This window comes from Adiantum capillus-veneris, chromosome 14, assembly GCF_014529385.1.
Source record: "Adiantum capillus-veneris isolate H3 chromosome 14, ASM1452938v2, whole genome shotgun sequence".
Lineage (NCBI taxonomy): Eukaryota > Viridiplantae > Streptophyta > Polypodiopsida > Polypodiales > Pteridaceae > Adiantum > Adiantum capillus-veneris.
Genome location: NC_140944.1, coordinates 130548072 through 130565344, shown reverse-complemented (window position 1 = coordinate 130565344; position 17273 = coordinate 130548072). Strand labels below are relative to the sequence as shown.

The 17273-nt window shown below is 44.8% G+C and overlaps 1 protein-coding gene across 2 annotated transcripts in view; it reads right to left on the bottom strand.

Moving 5' to 3' along the window:
• LOC147443117 (uncharacterized) overlaps nt 1-17273 on the bottom strand; it is a 101235-nt gene that overhangs the window by 41219 nt on the left and 42743 nt on the right. For both annotated transcript variants that reach the window (XM_086529044.1, XM_086529043.1), the window contains exon 2: nt 8039-8151. In XM_086529044.1, coding sequence (XP_086385170.1) covers nt 8039-8151 — 113 coding nt within the window. The remainder of the gene's footprint in view (nt 1-8038; nt 8152-17273) is intronic.

Below are 17273 nucleotides of genomic sequence, written 5' to 3'. Positions count from 1 at the left end.
GCCTACTCTAGCCTCATGGGCCCTCCAAGTACATGCTTGAGTTGTCAGAAAACTCAACGTCAAGCAGCTCATCTCCCCTAATAGGAAGCTCTAAACCACACAAACCCACCTCCTTTGAAATCAAAAATCCGCTCAACACTTCAACATAGAAGAGAAAAAGGAAGGAAGCAAGAGGGCAACCCTATCTAACCAAACACGTGAGCATGAAGTGTTGCCCTCTTCCCCCTGACAAGGTGCACATTTCTAGAGAGCTGACACTCCTCTCATCCAAGCATGTGAAAACCCCATCTTGCCAAGAGTGCCCTCCAAGAAATCTCAATCAACTGCTTTTGAGGGTCAAGTGCCTTTAAATATGAGATAAGGGCTCACTCTTTAGCATCCTACCACACTGAAGGTGCACATCAATGCAGCCAGAGTTGTAACCAATTACATAAGATAAAGAAATATTTAAAGGTGCTTCGCCACTCTGTGTCGCATGTGTCGTGCATCTCTTTTCATTCAATTTTCTAAAAAGCATCTCAAATCTATTCAGTCTATTCTTTTCTATCGGAATTGAAACCACTGTAACGAGAGGGCACCACGTAGAGAAGAATAGATTGAATAGAATTTAGACGCTTCATAACAGCTGAACTCATAGAGCAACACTGCACAAGACATGGAGTAGCGAAGTGCTATCCCAAGAGAGCGCTGGCTTCAAGACGGTATAACTCATGGCTCTTGATATTTTGGAGTAGTAAAATTAGCCATCACACCGTGATTGCTTTGATCTATAACGGGTGTCCCAATGCACTAAAATTACATACCTATGCAATCTCACACAGTTAGGAATATTCAGTGGTTGGCACAGTAGCGTGCAGCACAAAAGATTACATATGCATGTTACAAGACACAAAAGCATATAGTAGCCCATGAACACTTGTAATATGCATCTGGAAAAGAGAAGAGCAAGCAATTTGTGTTCTAGAGACAGATCAAGCATGAAGCACTGTGAACCCAAAAAGTCATTGAATTGCTCTAGTTGATCATTGCTCCGAATGCACAACAAAACACCTCAAGAGCCTACTCTAGCCTCATGGGCCCTCCAAGTACATGCTTGAGTTTTCAATAAACTCAACGTCCAGCAGCTCATCTCCCCTAATAGAAAGCTCTAAACCACACAAACCCATCTCCTTTGAAATCAAAATCCCGCTAAACACTTCAACTTGGAAGAGAATAAGGAAGCAAGCAAGAGAGAAATCTTGTCTAATCGAACACGTAAGCATAAAGTGTTTTTTTCTCTTCTTCCTGCCTGCCAAGAGAATCTCATTAGGTGTACATTTCTAGAGAGTTGACACTCCTCTAATCCAAGCATCTAAAGATCCCATCCTATACAGATGCCCTCCAGGAAATCCCAATCAACTGCTTTTTAGGGCCAAGTGCCTTTAAGATGAGGGCTCACTCTTTGGCATCCTACCACATGAAAGGTGCACATCAATGCAGCAAGAGTTGTAACCAATTATAGAAATATAAAGAAATATTTAAAGGGGCTCTGCCACTCTATGTCTCATGTGCCGTGCATCTCTTTTCATTCAATTTTTTAAAAGCATCTGAAGTCTATTCAGTCTATTCTTTTCTATCGGCATTTTATATATATATATATATATATATATATATATATCTTGAATATTTTCTATCAAAATGTTTGACAAGCATAGGATAGATATAAAAGATACGTCATTGATGAGAAGCTTAAGCAAATAATCTTTATGGAGAAAGAGAAAATTATTTTCATGTGTGTCAGAACATTCAAAAAATTTGAAACTTAGTCCAACACATAAATTATCTCTTAGATATTGTAGGCCTTTTAAGATACTAAAGCAAGTTGAAAATATGGCCTACAAACTTTCTTTACCTATGCACTATTGTCTTCATCTAGTTTTTCATGTAAGTCATTTATGTAAACATGCTTGCGGCACCTTACAAAATCCATGTTTTACAGAAACAACCAAAGGGGCGCTAGCTTTTGGGGATGAGCTTTTTGAACCTAATCCTTAGAGCTTTTCATGGAACTGCTTTTTGCTAAGGGCCTTTAAAAGGGTGTCAAAGATGCCTCTAGTAGCAAATTAGCTTGGGAGCACTGCGGAGAGAGGCCCTCGGACCTTGTATTGTGGAAGCATAATAATAAAGAAATACCAAGAAGGGGCGTCAGCTTTTGTGGCCAGCACCTCTGGGTCAAGAACTCCGCCGTGCTGTGTCATCTCTTTCTCTCATATTTATTCAGTCCTTTGAGTTTATCTCACGTGTTGCATTAGATCTTTGGCTTGGGGTGTCCAAGTCTATTACAACGGTATCAAAGCCCAAACGATTCTTCTTCTACGGAGGATCGGATCCCTTTACTTGCAACACACATGGATTCAATCGACGAATCCCGCCAAGAGGAAACTGTTGCACCCAATCACTCGAGGACACAAGAAAACAACGCGGATTCCAAAAGACATTGACCTCCTTGTGACGAGTCCGGAGAAGAGTATGGTCCGTCTCTACCACAGCTTATGAAAGAATGGAGATACAACATCAGCAACACGTCGACAATTATGCTTGACACATGCTACGATACTCCAAGGATCCCAAGTATGCGAATTTTTTGGCGAAGCATCCACTTGACGAGGTGCATTCTCGATGGCGTGCCTCCATCCGTTCGCCTCTAAGATCGGCTTTAAAGAAGAAACCTACGCCGGTGGTACCAAGGCAAAGAGTGTACAATTTGATGAAGCTGTAGAGCGGAAAGTTAGTAGACTCATGAAGACTACGAGGCAGTCGTGGAAGAAGAGTGGAGCAATAGACTATCCCAACTACTGACGTCGCAAATCTATCTTTGAGGCCACCAGTAAACCAAAGAAGCGTGTTCGCTTCGAGGATGATCCCGGTTCGTCATTGTCCTCTTCTAACAGTTCAAAGAGTTCTTCTTTCTGTGACCGCAATGATGAGGACAGAAACGACTGGAAGCAGAGAAAGATTCAAAGAAATAACGAAGGCAAGAAGAAGGGCAAAGAAGAGCAGATCCTGCAGAAAATCTCAGAAGCACTTCGACAATTCGCACGAGGACTCCTCGTCCTTTGAGAATTCGGAATCCAATGAGCCGATGTACACAACGAAGAGAAAGTATCTATACTGAGCCAACCAATATACGACAACCTTGATAATAAGGGCAAGAAGGCCAGGGATTTTAAGGAGAGTGGGCAGGCTTTAAAGTTTGATACGTTTTTAGGCTTTAAAGATACCCATAGAGCCCTCGCTTTTATCCAGCAATTTGACATCGCTTTTTCGGGTGGGCATTACTAAGAGCACTCCAAATGCCTAGAGATGGTGATCTACCCTACTATTACGTAGGGAAGCATCGACAAAGTGGTTGCAGTTCAAGCATTTTTCACCTCTTCTTGGCTCACTCAAGAATATGAACAAGATGTAATCATCGATTGGAATCACCTGAGGATGACCAAGGTAGACACAGTGGATGATACTGTCAAATATTTCGGGATACTTTTCTACATGTCTCTTCCTTCAAGAAAATCACCTTGAAGCAACAAGTTGAGCGGTTCTGTTGTGGACTCCCCAAAGAGATATGGAGATCTTATTTGCAGAAGAAGTCCGAGTCCATGCAGCGACTCATGGGACATGCCAAACAAGGGTTTGCTATGCACGTAGGCACTCTTACCTACCCTACAGATAGACTTGTGGCAATCCATACCGGACAAGAACCGACCAACAGTAACAAGAAGAAGCCAAAGCAACAGAAAAAGAAACCATCAAGCCCTAGATTGTCAGCAGAGCAACAAGCCAAGTACTACAAAGAGGGAAAATGTTACGGATGCGGGAAACAAGGCCAAGTGCTTGCCAAGTGCCCCAACAAAGCATCCAATGATTAGGCACAGGACAAGCCAGAGAGTTCCAAAGCAGCAGAGGAGCGAGCAAAGAAAGGCAAGACAAAAGCATGACTGGTACCAGACTTTGTGGGGACCAATCTGAAACAAATGGATGAAAGTACGGAGCTCTATAGAGCGTGGGGCAAAGTACGAGATCAAAAAGCCCTTTATCTTCTTTGACGGAGAAGCCAAGGCCAACTTCATCTCGGCTGAATTGGCGGCTCGCTTGGAACCACGCCAGAAGAAATGGGACAACCGGCTGAGACAATTCTAGCGGCACCAGGACGGGATGTTGCCATTACACCTAAAGATCACACCATTGATTTGATTCCTGGCAGCATGTTTGCAAGCATAATCAAGCGTGATTACTCTTCTTTTAAGGGAAGATATGTCACGATTTTGACAACGTGGCAAGCTAGACATTAAAAGGCAGGACCTTTTGGACATTAAAATAACCCACGCAGCCAAAAACTAATGACGTGGTAGTTTTTAAGCGACGGGATGACATGGCAGCCACTTCCGTGATCTGCGTCACGATTTGCAAAACTCCCACATGGTAGTCCGTACGGCCCGTTTTGGTCTTGTTTTTGGGAGTAACTACTTTTGGATCTGTCACCTTTTTGGGGCGCCCTGTTTAGGAATCCCATTGCTTTTGCAACCCTATATAAGTGTGCCTAGAGGGGGTATCTGGCAGATCATTGCATGTTTGCAGATTGCACATACTCCCTCCGACAATAGTACTATGTGATTATCAATAAAAAAAGAAGTATCAAAAGGTGCACCAGACTTTGGGGCCGATGCATCTGGAAGCGGAACTCCCGCCGCTTCGTGTCGAGTTTACCCTCTCTTTTTAGTTCCAATGTTCAATTCCTGTTCGTGTGGTGTTGTTGATTCCCGCATGGGTGTCCAAGCCGATTACATGCCCCAGCTTGAGATGAATCCCCTTTAGGACAGCAATGCAACACTTGAGATGCCAAATTGGACTTGACACTACAGCAATAGATTGCCCCCTCCTCCCGAGCATTTAAAGGAAGCTTGTATATTGGAGCTCAGCTCGCCTATCCTAGGTAGGACACATTGTGGTCACCAACCAGACGCTTATGGGGACGATGTGGTACATTATCTCTAATTGGAGCTCCTGCATAGACTAGCTTTAGCTGCTCATCAGGAACTTTCTATAGTCTAGCAAAGCGGGACAGCCCACACATGCCAAGGTTGTAGTGTGATGTAAAAACGTGTTTCGTAGCTCTGAAGCCCCCAAACAGGCGAAACGTTTCGGCGAAACAGCCAAAACGTGAAACTTGTTTTCAGTCACTCACAGGTTTCGCAACTCTGAAACCCCAAACGTTTCGGTGAAACAGCCGAAACCTGAAACTTGTTGAAACAATTGACACTTCGAAATTGAAACCTGTGTAGCAAGATCTTGTATTCAACTATTTTTGAGCAATATTTAGCGACATGATGATACAAAAATATAGTGTTTGTAGACGCAAACGAAAGAATAGATTTGGGTTTTTTCTCATGCAAGAAAAATGATATTTGCTTTTTTTGTTTTCTTAAGCTTCTAACCCAATGGACACGTGCTCTGTCTATCTCTCCCTTCCTTTGTCTCTCTCATTATATGTATGTGTATATACCTATACTTAAACATGCACACACACCTACTATGTGTGTGATTCTAAATATAGATGGGAGTGTGCCCAGTATACATACACACACATATATATAGGTATATGTGCGTGCATATATAAAATATAAATATGAAAAATAGATAGATAGATAGATAGATATATATATACACTATTACGAACCCGTTTCACTTTTTTCTTGCCTTGGAACCGAAACATTTCAAAACCTCAAACCCGAAACACACGAAACCACAAAACGTTTCATCTCACATTGCAAGGTTGCTTGGTCAGTCATCACATTACTCACAGTTAAAAGTGGGCTTGGGCTCATGAACCTAGCCTCACAGAGTAGGGCCTTGCTAGGGAAGCTCATTGTACGTGGGCTCCTTCTAGGCGTTGAGCCATGGAAAGAGCTCCTTGGAAGGATTGAGGCTCTAGTTCCCTTAACAGGTGACCCCTGGCGCTCAAAGACTCACCGGATGTTCACAGAGGTGCGCAAAGTTGGTTTGAGTCATCGCTCGGAGAATAGATTTTCCTTGAGTCTGCTGAAGACCTCGGACATGTTGCGCACAAGTTTGAGTCAAAGAAGACTAGCTTTCTTGGAGGAGCGGCTTGGACAACCTTTGACCTTGAGCCCCTTGCTTCACACTAATTATGGACTTATGCTAGGTACTAGGCCGCATGTAGCCTACGGGCCCATGGCAATGGGACCAATGCAATTTTGTAGCATGCCTAAGATGTGCAAACTGACAGAGTGAGCCTCATTTGGGGAGACTTGACTCTGCAACAGGATACAGAGTTGGCATTCTTGGCTCATTTGCATGTGCCTTTCAAGTTGTAGCCCCGAGTGGGGATGGCCGTTTTTACATCTAATTGCAGCCAAAACATGCACAAAGACGAGGAAGTGCTTTTCTTCGAGGTGCGAGCAAAGGGTAGATTGTCCCGCATTTAGTGCGAGGTGGATGTGGTCTTGGAGTGCACTTTTCGAAGGATGGGAGTGGAGGCCGCACATGGACAAGTGGTTGCTTGATCCAGACCCAGTGGAGGCAGTCAATGGAGACTTGCATTTATCGGTCCTTGGACCTCGACCGTAAGCTCAGCTACAGTGGGACATTGCCAAGTGGTTCTCGCGAGATTCTTTTGCCTCTCCTACCCACCTTCGGACCCCTTTTTCTAGCACACAACCCAACTTGGGAGAGACATGTCTCGGCGACAAGCTACTCCAACAATGCTAGAGCATTGGCACTAGCAGAGATCATGAACGATTTCTTGACGTTTTTCTAGACTCGGCTATGGGCTAGACGCCAGGCTTAGTGAATTATTGTGTTTCAGTGGCTAGTAGCACATATAGAGGGACTGCAGTGGGAGTTCAGCTTGCATAAGGCGAACATCCCTCAGCTTTCCCTAGATGTGGACACCCTCGAGAGACGCAGCAGCACTGCCTTTGGGACTGCCCTTTGGCCCAGCAGATTTGGCTCAAGATATTTTGAGTGATGGCATCCCTCTTGGCGAAGACGACTTTCACCTTGGGAGGCACTTGCATGGTCAGCATGTTTGGGGCCTTCTCTTCAATATGAGACAGAGCATGATAACCTTGGGATTTGGCTCATGGTGGGTCGACCTCAATAATGCCCAATACTTGCCTTCTCGGTGGTAGCTTGGACCCACGAGAGAGACCTCAGATGGGAGCTGACCAATAGCCTTGGTTGATGGTTTGTATGGCGGGCCCCTACTTTACAGTGTTCAAGGGCAGACCACAGCCTCCAAAAGTGGCAGTGCGTGCTTTTTGGTCGGAGCTCATACACACTCTCCGAGGCAAATACGACAAGATTCAAGGCAGCTCTGATAATGCAGAGAGACAGCGCCAAGCTTTCATAGAGCTGTGGCTGCCAAGGCTTTCTTCATGGTGGGCCACGGCATTTAGCTGTACTATCGAGCCACCTTTGTCGCTTTTCCCTCCTCCCATTTTGTGATTTAGCTGTTGCCTTCTCATTCATCATGGGAGACTCTCCCCTTCCTTGTTCTTGTACAATGTACCCTCTTGCTAGCCCAAGCTAGTGATCCTTTCAAATTTATCCCATTCCTAATCGACAGTTCACCTATTCAAAACCTTGCTACATGCCTATCATCCAGCTATGAGCTATATATTCTGTTAACTCTTTCTTTTTTCAAGATTAGGCTGGTAAGGGTTTTCCCTTTTTAAGAGAGTAACTTTGCCCTACCATCTTAATTTCTTAGTCTTAGATGGTCTCCTTGCTCTTTTCTACTCTATGCCTCAAATGTTTCACTTTGTACTCTATGCCTCAAAGTGTTTCACTTTGTACTCTATGCCTCGAATTGTTTCTAGACCACAAAAGCGGGGTCGGGGGGGGGGGGGGGATGAGGGGAGCATTTTAAGTGCTTGACACCCAAGATAGACAGCCACAAACAAGGGGGCCTAAAACCTAGGCTAATATTCCCATCAAGGGATGGCCATTAAACATGAAGTGTGCATCAATAAAAACATACCGCAAGTCTTTGTGAGGTAGAGCCGCCATCCAAAAATCTAGCCCCATGCTCCTCCAAGTCTGTTGCCATAGTTTGGTATAATATAGTCCTCCTCTTAATATAGGATGTCTCCTCTGTGCAAGATTAAAAGTTGTGAGTGATAGAGAAACAAAAAATAAGTGCTTTTACAACAGAACAAAAGCACACGAGAGACAGAGAGAGAGCACAAAAATATTATTTAGCGTGGCCATGACTAAAGAATAAAAAACAGAACTTATGAAAACAGATTTTGGGTGTCCGTTCTAGAACGCCTTGCTTGCTGCTATTGCACGCCCCCCCCTCCCCGGGCCACGGTCAAATCGCATCCACACTTGCTGCCCCCTCACCCTTGCCTCCTCCCCTCACTTCCTTACACTACTGTTGTTGGAGATTTGTCATTCACCATATGGTGGCATCCTCGGTTGTATGCCATGATTGTATGGCCAAAGTGGCCCTGCCTATACATTTTAGTCCTAGCACCATTGGTGTGAAGCAAGGGTGTCCCCTTTCACCCACGCGGTTTGGGCCCTACATCGACGAGATCTCTGATTCTGTCCTTAAAGCTAGATGGCAAGGGGCAGATCTAGCAGGTACCGCAGTATATATTATGCTTTATGCTGATGATATTGTCTTGATCTCTGAACCACAGGAGGGGCTATAGTGCCATCTCGGCACCCTTGATGATTTTTGCCCACAGCGAGGTATGACAGTGAACCTTGGCAAAACCAAGGTCATGATCTTCCACACATCCAGAGGAGTCAGACATGGCACAGTTTTCAGAGTAGCTGGAGGGAGAGTGGAGGTGGTAGAGTCATATGTATATCTAGAGGTTACCTTCGCCAATTCCCCCGGACGCTTCACAATGGCTCGAGCTTCCACAAATAGGCTCACCAAAGGATATGCAGCATTGGCTATGCTAGAGTGGAGATGCCACTCAGCACATTTTCAAGAGCCTCGCACCAAAGGGTGGCTCTTCGACACTTTGGTGACACGCCTATCAGCAAACACCTCGACCCAGATAGAGAGACCCCAGATTTGTATGCTATCTCGCACGATCCGCTGAAAGCGCACAATACTGCATGATATTGTTTGAGCAAAGATGGCAACCCGCCTATGCTAGTAGAGGCTTTGTTCTAGACTATATGCTTCATTCACAGGATGCGAGAGTTGCCTGCAGACAGGCTCATACGTAGGGTCTTTGAGGTCTCCAGATAGCTCTCAAAGATTGGGGAGGCATGCACGTTTCCTAAGGCGTGCCTTCCCAAACCATAAGAGCACTCCAAATCATCCTCCTTCAACTGCAAGTCGCGTCGATGTCTATCAACTGCCTTGTTATGCCGTGTTTGAGACTTCCCAAGAGCCTCGCGAACCTTGGCAAAAGCAATGTCCAAATCTCTCGTATAGTGATCCGCTTCAAAAATCTTATCCTAGGTCTCGGGAATTCTCTGATCTATCAGCTGATGCCCTTTTCCTTTCTTTCCTTGTGTCCTAGGACCTATGGGTAGCTTCGCTAGCTTCCCCTGTCCAGTGACACATCACTCTCAATCATCGGAACCCTGAGACGCACTATCATCTGATCCCCTTCTTACGGAATCCTTTGATGAACTTACATATGGTTCCCTTAGTTCATTATTTTCACCAGCAGACTCTTGCTCTGTTGAGGTGGATACTATCCTGTCCGTAGGATAAGTCAATGAGCGGGCATGCATTCCAAATCGTTGTTTAGCATGTCCCATAAGTCTTTGAATGGGGTCAGACTTGTGGTTTAGACAATAGTCTCGAATCTCATTTAGCAAACCATAGCAAAACCGCTCAATCTGGTCTTTCAAAGTAATGTTCCGAAACGAAGACACTCGCAAATAAGTATCCCAAAACCTTTGGCAGTAGTCATCCAATGTATCTTTCTCGGTCATCTGATATCCAAGTTGACGTGAAAATTGTCTTGAATTTTAATTACGTCGCAGGTGCTTCTCGGCGTAACAACAGAGTAGACCACCATGTCTGTGCAGTTCCTTTCAAGTAAGATACCGCCTTTCGCACCTTAGAGTGTTCTATGAACCGTCCTCCAGAGAAGGCGACGTCATACTGTTGTACAAATTCAAGGGCTCGATGGGTGTCCTGGTAGCCTGAAAACGTCTCAAACCTGACAGCATGACTCCCTTCCTTGAACTCCTTGGTTTTCTTGTTGATCTGATCACTGTTAAGAGAGGACGAGCTCTCCTCCTCTAAACTGTTAGATGGCCTTCCATGCCTTCTAAACTCTTTCAAAAATCCGCTTCAAAAAAATCTTGTTTTTGGTGCTTAGAAATTAAGGAACCTTAGGAACCTTCTTAGCACCCTCGAATTCTTCAAATGGCGCCTTCCCCGTGTGTTGTTGTTGTAGGCGAACTCCACCAAGGGAAAATACTTTTCCCATTAAGTCTTCTGATCCGAAATATAAGACTTCAACAAATCCAAAACCATTGAATTGGCTATCTCAAATTGCCCATCTGTTTGCGGGTGGAACGAGGATGAGAACTGCACCCACGTGCCAATGCTCTCCCAGATTGCCCTCCAAAACAAACTAGTAAACCAGGGATCTATGTCCGAAACAATGGACTCAAGCATGCCATGTAACCGAAAAATCTGTGAAACAAATAGTCTAGCCAAATGATCAGACTTGATCGTCTTCTTTATTGGAATGAAGTGGGCCTGCTTGCTAAATCGGTCAATGACTATCCAAATGCCATCATGCCCACTTGGTGTCTTGGGGAGTTCAAAGATAAAATCCATAGCAATGCTTTCCCAAGGGCGGGAGGGTATGGGTAAAGACTGTAAAAGTCCTGGTGCCTTATGCCTGTCAAACTTGACCTTTTGGCATAGCAAGCAACTGCGAACAAACTCATCCACATCCTTTTTGAGCCTCGGCCAATAGAAATAACGCTCAACACCCTTCAAGGTGGTATCTATGCTGCGGTGACCCGAAAAAGGTGGACAATGGCACTCTATCAAAACCTTTTCCCTCAAAGACTATGTAACACATAACATCGTTTTCCGCATCAAATAGCCGTCCCATATGGAATAGCCTGCAGCTAGCTCCCCATTCTGTATCCAGTGAAAGACGTCTGCAAAGTCAAGATCTGTGGCATACGGATCTGCCATATCCTCGAAGCTTCGATGATGTATCACAGAAATAGCCAAAACCAAGGGCTTCCAAGACAATGCATCTGCCACTAAGTTTTTTTTTGTCCCTGAATGTGGACTATCTAGAAATGAAATTGTGACAAGATATTAGCCCATTGCATCTACTTTTCCGGAAGTTGCATCTTCGACAAGAAGTAGCGTAAACTCTCGTGATCTGTAAAGACTGTAAAGTTGACTCCGAGAAGATAGTGTTGCCATTGTATAAGAGCATGAAAAACTGCCAAAAGCTCTTTTCATAAATCTGTGCAACCATTTCAGGACGTAAAGACATTCTGCTCTCATAAGTAATTACATGGCCTTCTTCAACAAGACTGCTCCCAAACTGCGACCACAAGAAGTAGCGTAAACTCTGATGATCTGTAAAGACTGTAAAATCAGGTCCAAGTAAATAGTGTCGCCACTGCGTAAGAGCATGGATAATTGCCAATAGCTCTTTCTCATAAATCTGTGCTACCATCTCTGGACGTGAAAACATCCTACTCTCATAAGCAATGACATGGCCTTCTTGCATCATAACTTTTCCCAGACTACGACAACAAGCATTACAATAAACTTTGAATGGCTTTTGCAAGCCTAGCAAAGACAACAGTGGTCCCGTAGTCAATTTCTCTTTGAAAGTATGAAAAACGGTAATCTCTGTCGGTCCCCACGTAAAAGGGACTCCTTTCTGAGTCCGTAAATGAAAAGGAGTCGCTCTCTCTGCAAATTTTCGAATGAACTGCCGATAACAAGAGCACAAGCCCAAAAAGCTTCGAACTTCATAAACATTCTTGAAGTCAGGCCAATCGCGAATAGTCTCAATTTTGGCCGGGTTCTTTTACTTCTCATTATTTCTTCATTTTGGGCTCGGCTAACTCGATAAAGTGGCCGGTTCGGTGGTGTGCTTCCGGGAATCAAATCAATCGTATGGTTCTCACGATGAGGTGGAGGTAACTCGCCTGATAGGCCTTCAGAGAAACAATCAGCATGTGTGTGCAGAAAGTCTTGTCGTTCCTTTTCCAATTCAGACATATTTGATCTTTGTTCATCATTCAGTTCTTTCAAGAAGATCGAGTAAACAAAAAACACTAAATTTCATTAATTTGGAAATGGCCAAAGAAGATACAAGTGGGACGGACTCGCCCTTCAATTTTACATTAAGTACAATTTCTCTGCCCTTCTCATTCTTCAAAGTCGCTTTCCAAGCCCTATAATCGACCAAAACGGAAAGAGTGTGAGCCACGCACGCCGAAAACGCTGGAGAGAGAGAGAGAGAGAGAGAGAGAGAGAGAGAGAGAGAGAGAGAGAGAGAGAGAGAACACAAGTGCTCTGCAAATGATGCTCTCAATACACAATCTGTATGACTACAAGACCCTAAGAATTCTATTTATAGAAGCTTAGGTTAAGGTAGGGAAAAAATGTGTAATTGGTGCAAAAAACATAAAAGCCCAAAAATCGCTAAAATGGTGTGCACCCAGCCAGGCTCAGAAAATGACCGGCCGGACACGTGCTAAAAGTGTCTGCCCATGCAATCTACATGATGTGCGATGGGTTGCCAACCCAGGACAACCACTAGCCGTACAAAATGGTGACGCAACGGTGGTGTAACTCTTAACACCCCCTCTCAACACCGGATGCTGAGACAACACAGAGGAGTCAAAGGTGAGAAGCCAAAAGTCCGCTGAGGTACAGCCTTTGTGAAGATGTCTGTTGCATTGTCCGTTGTAGGAACATACTCCAAATGAAGATCTCCGACCAAAACCCGCTCTCGAACATAGTGGTACTGCACCTCAATGTGCTTTGTCCGAGCGTGAAAGATAGGGTTCTTGGCAATAGCAATGCAACTCTGATTGTCACACAAAAGACTAGTAGTAGCAGTCTGGGGAAAACACAACTCTCCCAGTAATCTCCGTAGCCATATGGCCTCACAAGCAGCATAGCAAGCTGCTCTGTACTCCACCTCTGTAGAAGATAGCGCAACGGTGGGTTGCCGCTTACTGCTCCATGAAATGGGTCCCGAGTAGAGTGTGAAAACTACTCCAGTAGTAGAGTGCTGAGTATCTGGGTTTCCTGCCCATCGCACTAACCAAGTAAGGAGCAACCCTTGGAGCGACCATAGAACACACCATGGTCCAAGGTGCCGCTGATGTACTGTAAAGTACGTTGGGCACACTGCCAATGTCGCTGACGAGGTCGCGTGTTGAAGGAACCGAGGACAAAAACTGTGTAACAAATGTCTGGTCTGGAATAAGTCAGCCATACGAGGCAGCCAACAACATTCCTGTACTGCTCCAAGTCAATCCGTGGGGAAGGATCGTGAAGTAATACGTTCTCTCCGGGCTCAAGAGAAGTGTCAATCGGTTTGCAACCTGTCATCTGGAATCTCTCCAAGATAGCATTCGCATACTTCCGCTGAGAAAAGAAGATGCCGTCTGGTGTCTGGAAAATCTGAAATCCGAGAAAATAGTGAAGAAGCCCAAGATCAATCATCTCGAAACGCGTCTCCATAGCTTTCATGATCAACTTGATCCTGCTGATCCAAGAGCCTCTGAAAATGAGATTGTCCACATAGACAATCACGATAGCAACCAAAGAGCCATCAGAGACAACATAACAGTTGGAATCTGATGAAGTATGCCGTAATCCCAGCTTCACGAGAAACTGGTCAAGTGTGAGGTACCACTATCGTCCAGCCTGCTTCAGTCCATACAATGCTTTCCACAACTGATAGACCCAATCCTCCTTGCCTGGTATACGAAACCCAGGAGGTTGCTCCATATAAGCCTTCTTTTAGGTACTCGGATTTCTATTCCTTTGTCAAACAGGGACGACTATCTTCTGAAACTTCTTTTTCCTTGTATTGTCGTTGGTCGAATTTTGTCCAGTCAAAGATGTCAATTGTTGGTTTGTTTGATAAGTCATGTTACCCGAATGCATAGCAAACCCTTGCTTAGCATGTCCCATCAGTTGCTGGATGGATTTGGACTTCGGTAGTAAACAGTAATCTCGAATCTCTTTATGGAGTCCACAACAAAACTACTCGATTTGCTGCTTAAAATTGATCTTTTTGAAGGCAGAGGCAAGTAGAAGAGCATCCCAAAACCTTTTGCACTGTAGATCCAAATTGACCACCCTCCGAAGATGATTCCAAGCTGTAATCACATCGCGTTCGTATTCCTGAGTGAGCCAAGAGGAAATGAAAAGTCTCTGGAGTTTAAGCCACTTGGTTGGTGCTTCTTTTCGTAAGAGAAGAGTGGACCACCATGTCCGAGCATTTCCTTTCAGATAAGATGTGGCCTTCTAATCTTTGAGTGCTCTGAGTAGTGCGCTCCAAAAAAAGCTATGTCAAATTGCTCAATGAAGCCAATGGCTCTGTGGGCATCTTTAAACCTTGAAAAGGTATCAAATTAGATTGCTTGTCCACCTTCCTTGAATTCTTTGGTCTTCTTATTCTTGTCTTCGAGAAAGTCGTATTGATTTGCTCTATAAAAATGCTTCCTCTTTGAATAAAACATATGGTCCTCAAAGTCCGAACTGTCAGAAGAGGAAGAATCCTCATCAAAACTGTCAGAAAATTGTTGGGATCTGCGGTTGGATCTGCTTTTCTTGGCCTTCTTCTTGTTCTTTCCATGTCTCTGGTTCTTTCGTCGTTTCTTGCCCTTTTTGTCCTCATCACTCGAATTAGAAGAGGAAGAGCTATCCGAACTGTTAGAAGAAGATGAGGACAAACTGGACAATCCCTCGAAGCGTACATGCTTCTTCAGTTTTCTTGCATTCGCAAAAGAAGATTGACGACCCAAGTAGCTAGGGTAGTCTGTTCCTTTGGTGCATCTCTTTAAATGCTTCTTGGCACCCATAAGTTGGTTGACTCATCTTTCGACACTGTCATGGAGTTTTCGACACTGTCATGGAGTTTATCTTCAGTGAACATCTGTGGGACAGGAGATTTCTTGAGGGCAGACTTCAATGGGAAGTCAATGGTTGTCTGCCATCGGGAATGCACTTCATCAATCGGGTGCCGGATCAAAAATTTGGCATACTGGGGATCCTTCAAAAATTGGAGCATTTGCTTTGCGCAATCATCAACCTACTGTTGACGATGCATCTCCATTAGTTGGTACTCCGTAGGTCAAGGTGGCCCGTACTCTTTATCTGTTGTTCCATTTGAATTTTCCGTGTTGCCACCCGTTCCAGAATTGTCGGGTGGGTTCGTCTGATTCTTGCGAGAATCATCACCTGAATCCATGTGTGTCGCAAGAAAAGGGATTGGATTTCCCAGTAGAAGAGAAATCGGATGAGCTCTAATACCACTGTAATAGACTTACGCACCCCAAGTCGAGAATCTGGCATGACACACGAGAGAACCACTTAAAAATACTTTACACTTTAATCAAAATTCAATTGAGTCAACACGGCCTGTAACAAACTTGGACACCCCAGGTCTAGATTCTGTAGCGGCACAACAGAGATTCACTTAAAAACAATTCACAATTCAAGAGAGTTGACACGGCCCGCCGACCGGCGTAGTTCCGTGCCAAGAGTGATTGGCCCCAAAGACTGCCACCCCTTTCGGTATTTCTTTTATATTAATCTTTGAGCAAAGTACAACTTCCTGCGGGTGCTCGCTCTCAGACTCTGCGTCCAAATGCCCTAAGAAGTGAGCCCCCTTGGGTCACTTATAAAGATTACAAGGGGGTGCTAAAAGCAAAAGCAATTCAATCCCAAAAGCAACTCGTCTTCAAAAGTTGTTAAAAGCACCAACGCCAATTGCGGAAATTCGTACAGCTAGGCAACGTCAGCAGCCAGCGTGAAACACGGAAGTCCGTACATTCTGCCACGTCACCACTTGTCAGCGCAAATCGTGGAGAGCCGTACTGTCAGCCACATCAGCTGCTACAACCAGTCCGTACAATTTACTACCACGTCATCTCTGTGTGTCCGGGCAATACTGCCACGTCATCAATTTGTGACAGACCCCCCTCTTGAAAGAATTGTAATCGCCCTCGATTACGCCTGCAAAACAGACACAGGCCATAAACCAATTTAGTAGACACTGACTGTAAGTACCGACGCAGTAGACACGACACATCTAGCACTTGTACAAAGACGATAGTCACATCACAAGACATCACAGGACATCACATGACAAATCAATCACAGAAAAATTCATTCCAAATCTCAAACCATGACTGCCAACAACGTATTTTTAGTAACCGCATCTAGATCCATCCCGGACCTCACTAATGCCTTCGGGTGCTCGCTCTCAGACTCTGCGTTCAGATGCCCTGAGAAGTGGGCCCCCTTGGGTCACTTATAAAGATTACAAGGGGGTGCTAAAAGCAAAGGCCCAAAAGCATGAAACTCAAAAGCAACTGGTCTTCAAAAGCTGTCAAAAGCACCAGCGCCAATTGCAAAAATCCGTACAGCCAGGCCACGTTAGCAACCAACATGAAACGTGGAAGTCCGTACATTCTGCCACGTCACCACTTGTCAGCGCAAATCGCGGAGAGCCGTATTGTCTGCCACATCAGCTAGTCCGTACAATTTACTACCACGTCATCTCTGTGTGTCAGGGCAATACTACCACGTCATTAATTTGTGACACAACCCAACATAGTTTCGTGCCCAGAGAGATTGGCCCCAGAGACTGGCGCCCCTTTCCGCATTTATTTTTATATTAATGCTTGACAATGCCAGCGGGTCCTCTCTGCTCTAAAGCTCGTCCGCAAATCTGAGCCAGAAAGTGGCCCTAGGGGTTCAATTTAAAGGCCCTGAGGGCTCTCAAAAGCAGTTACATTAAAATCTTCAAACTCAAAAGCACTTGGCCCCAAGAGCTGCCAGCGCCCAACGCATAATTGTCGTACATCTTGCCGTAAAACGCAGGGATCCGTACGGCCTGCCACATCATCAACGCAAAACGCAGTGCGTCCGTACAGCTGCCACATCCTCAGCCTTTACGCGATTTATCTCTCTTTTTAATGTTTAAGTGTCCCTAGGGCCCCATCGGACGGGACCCTATAAGTTGGAACAACTTATAACTTTAGGTATTGTCAAC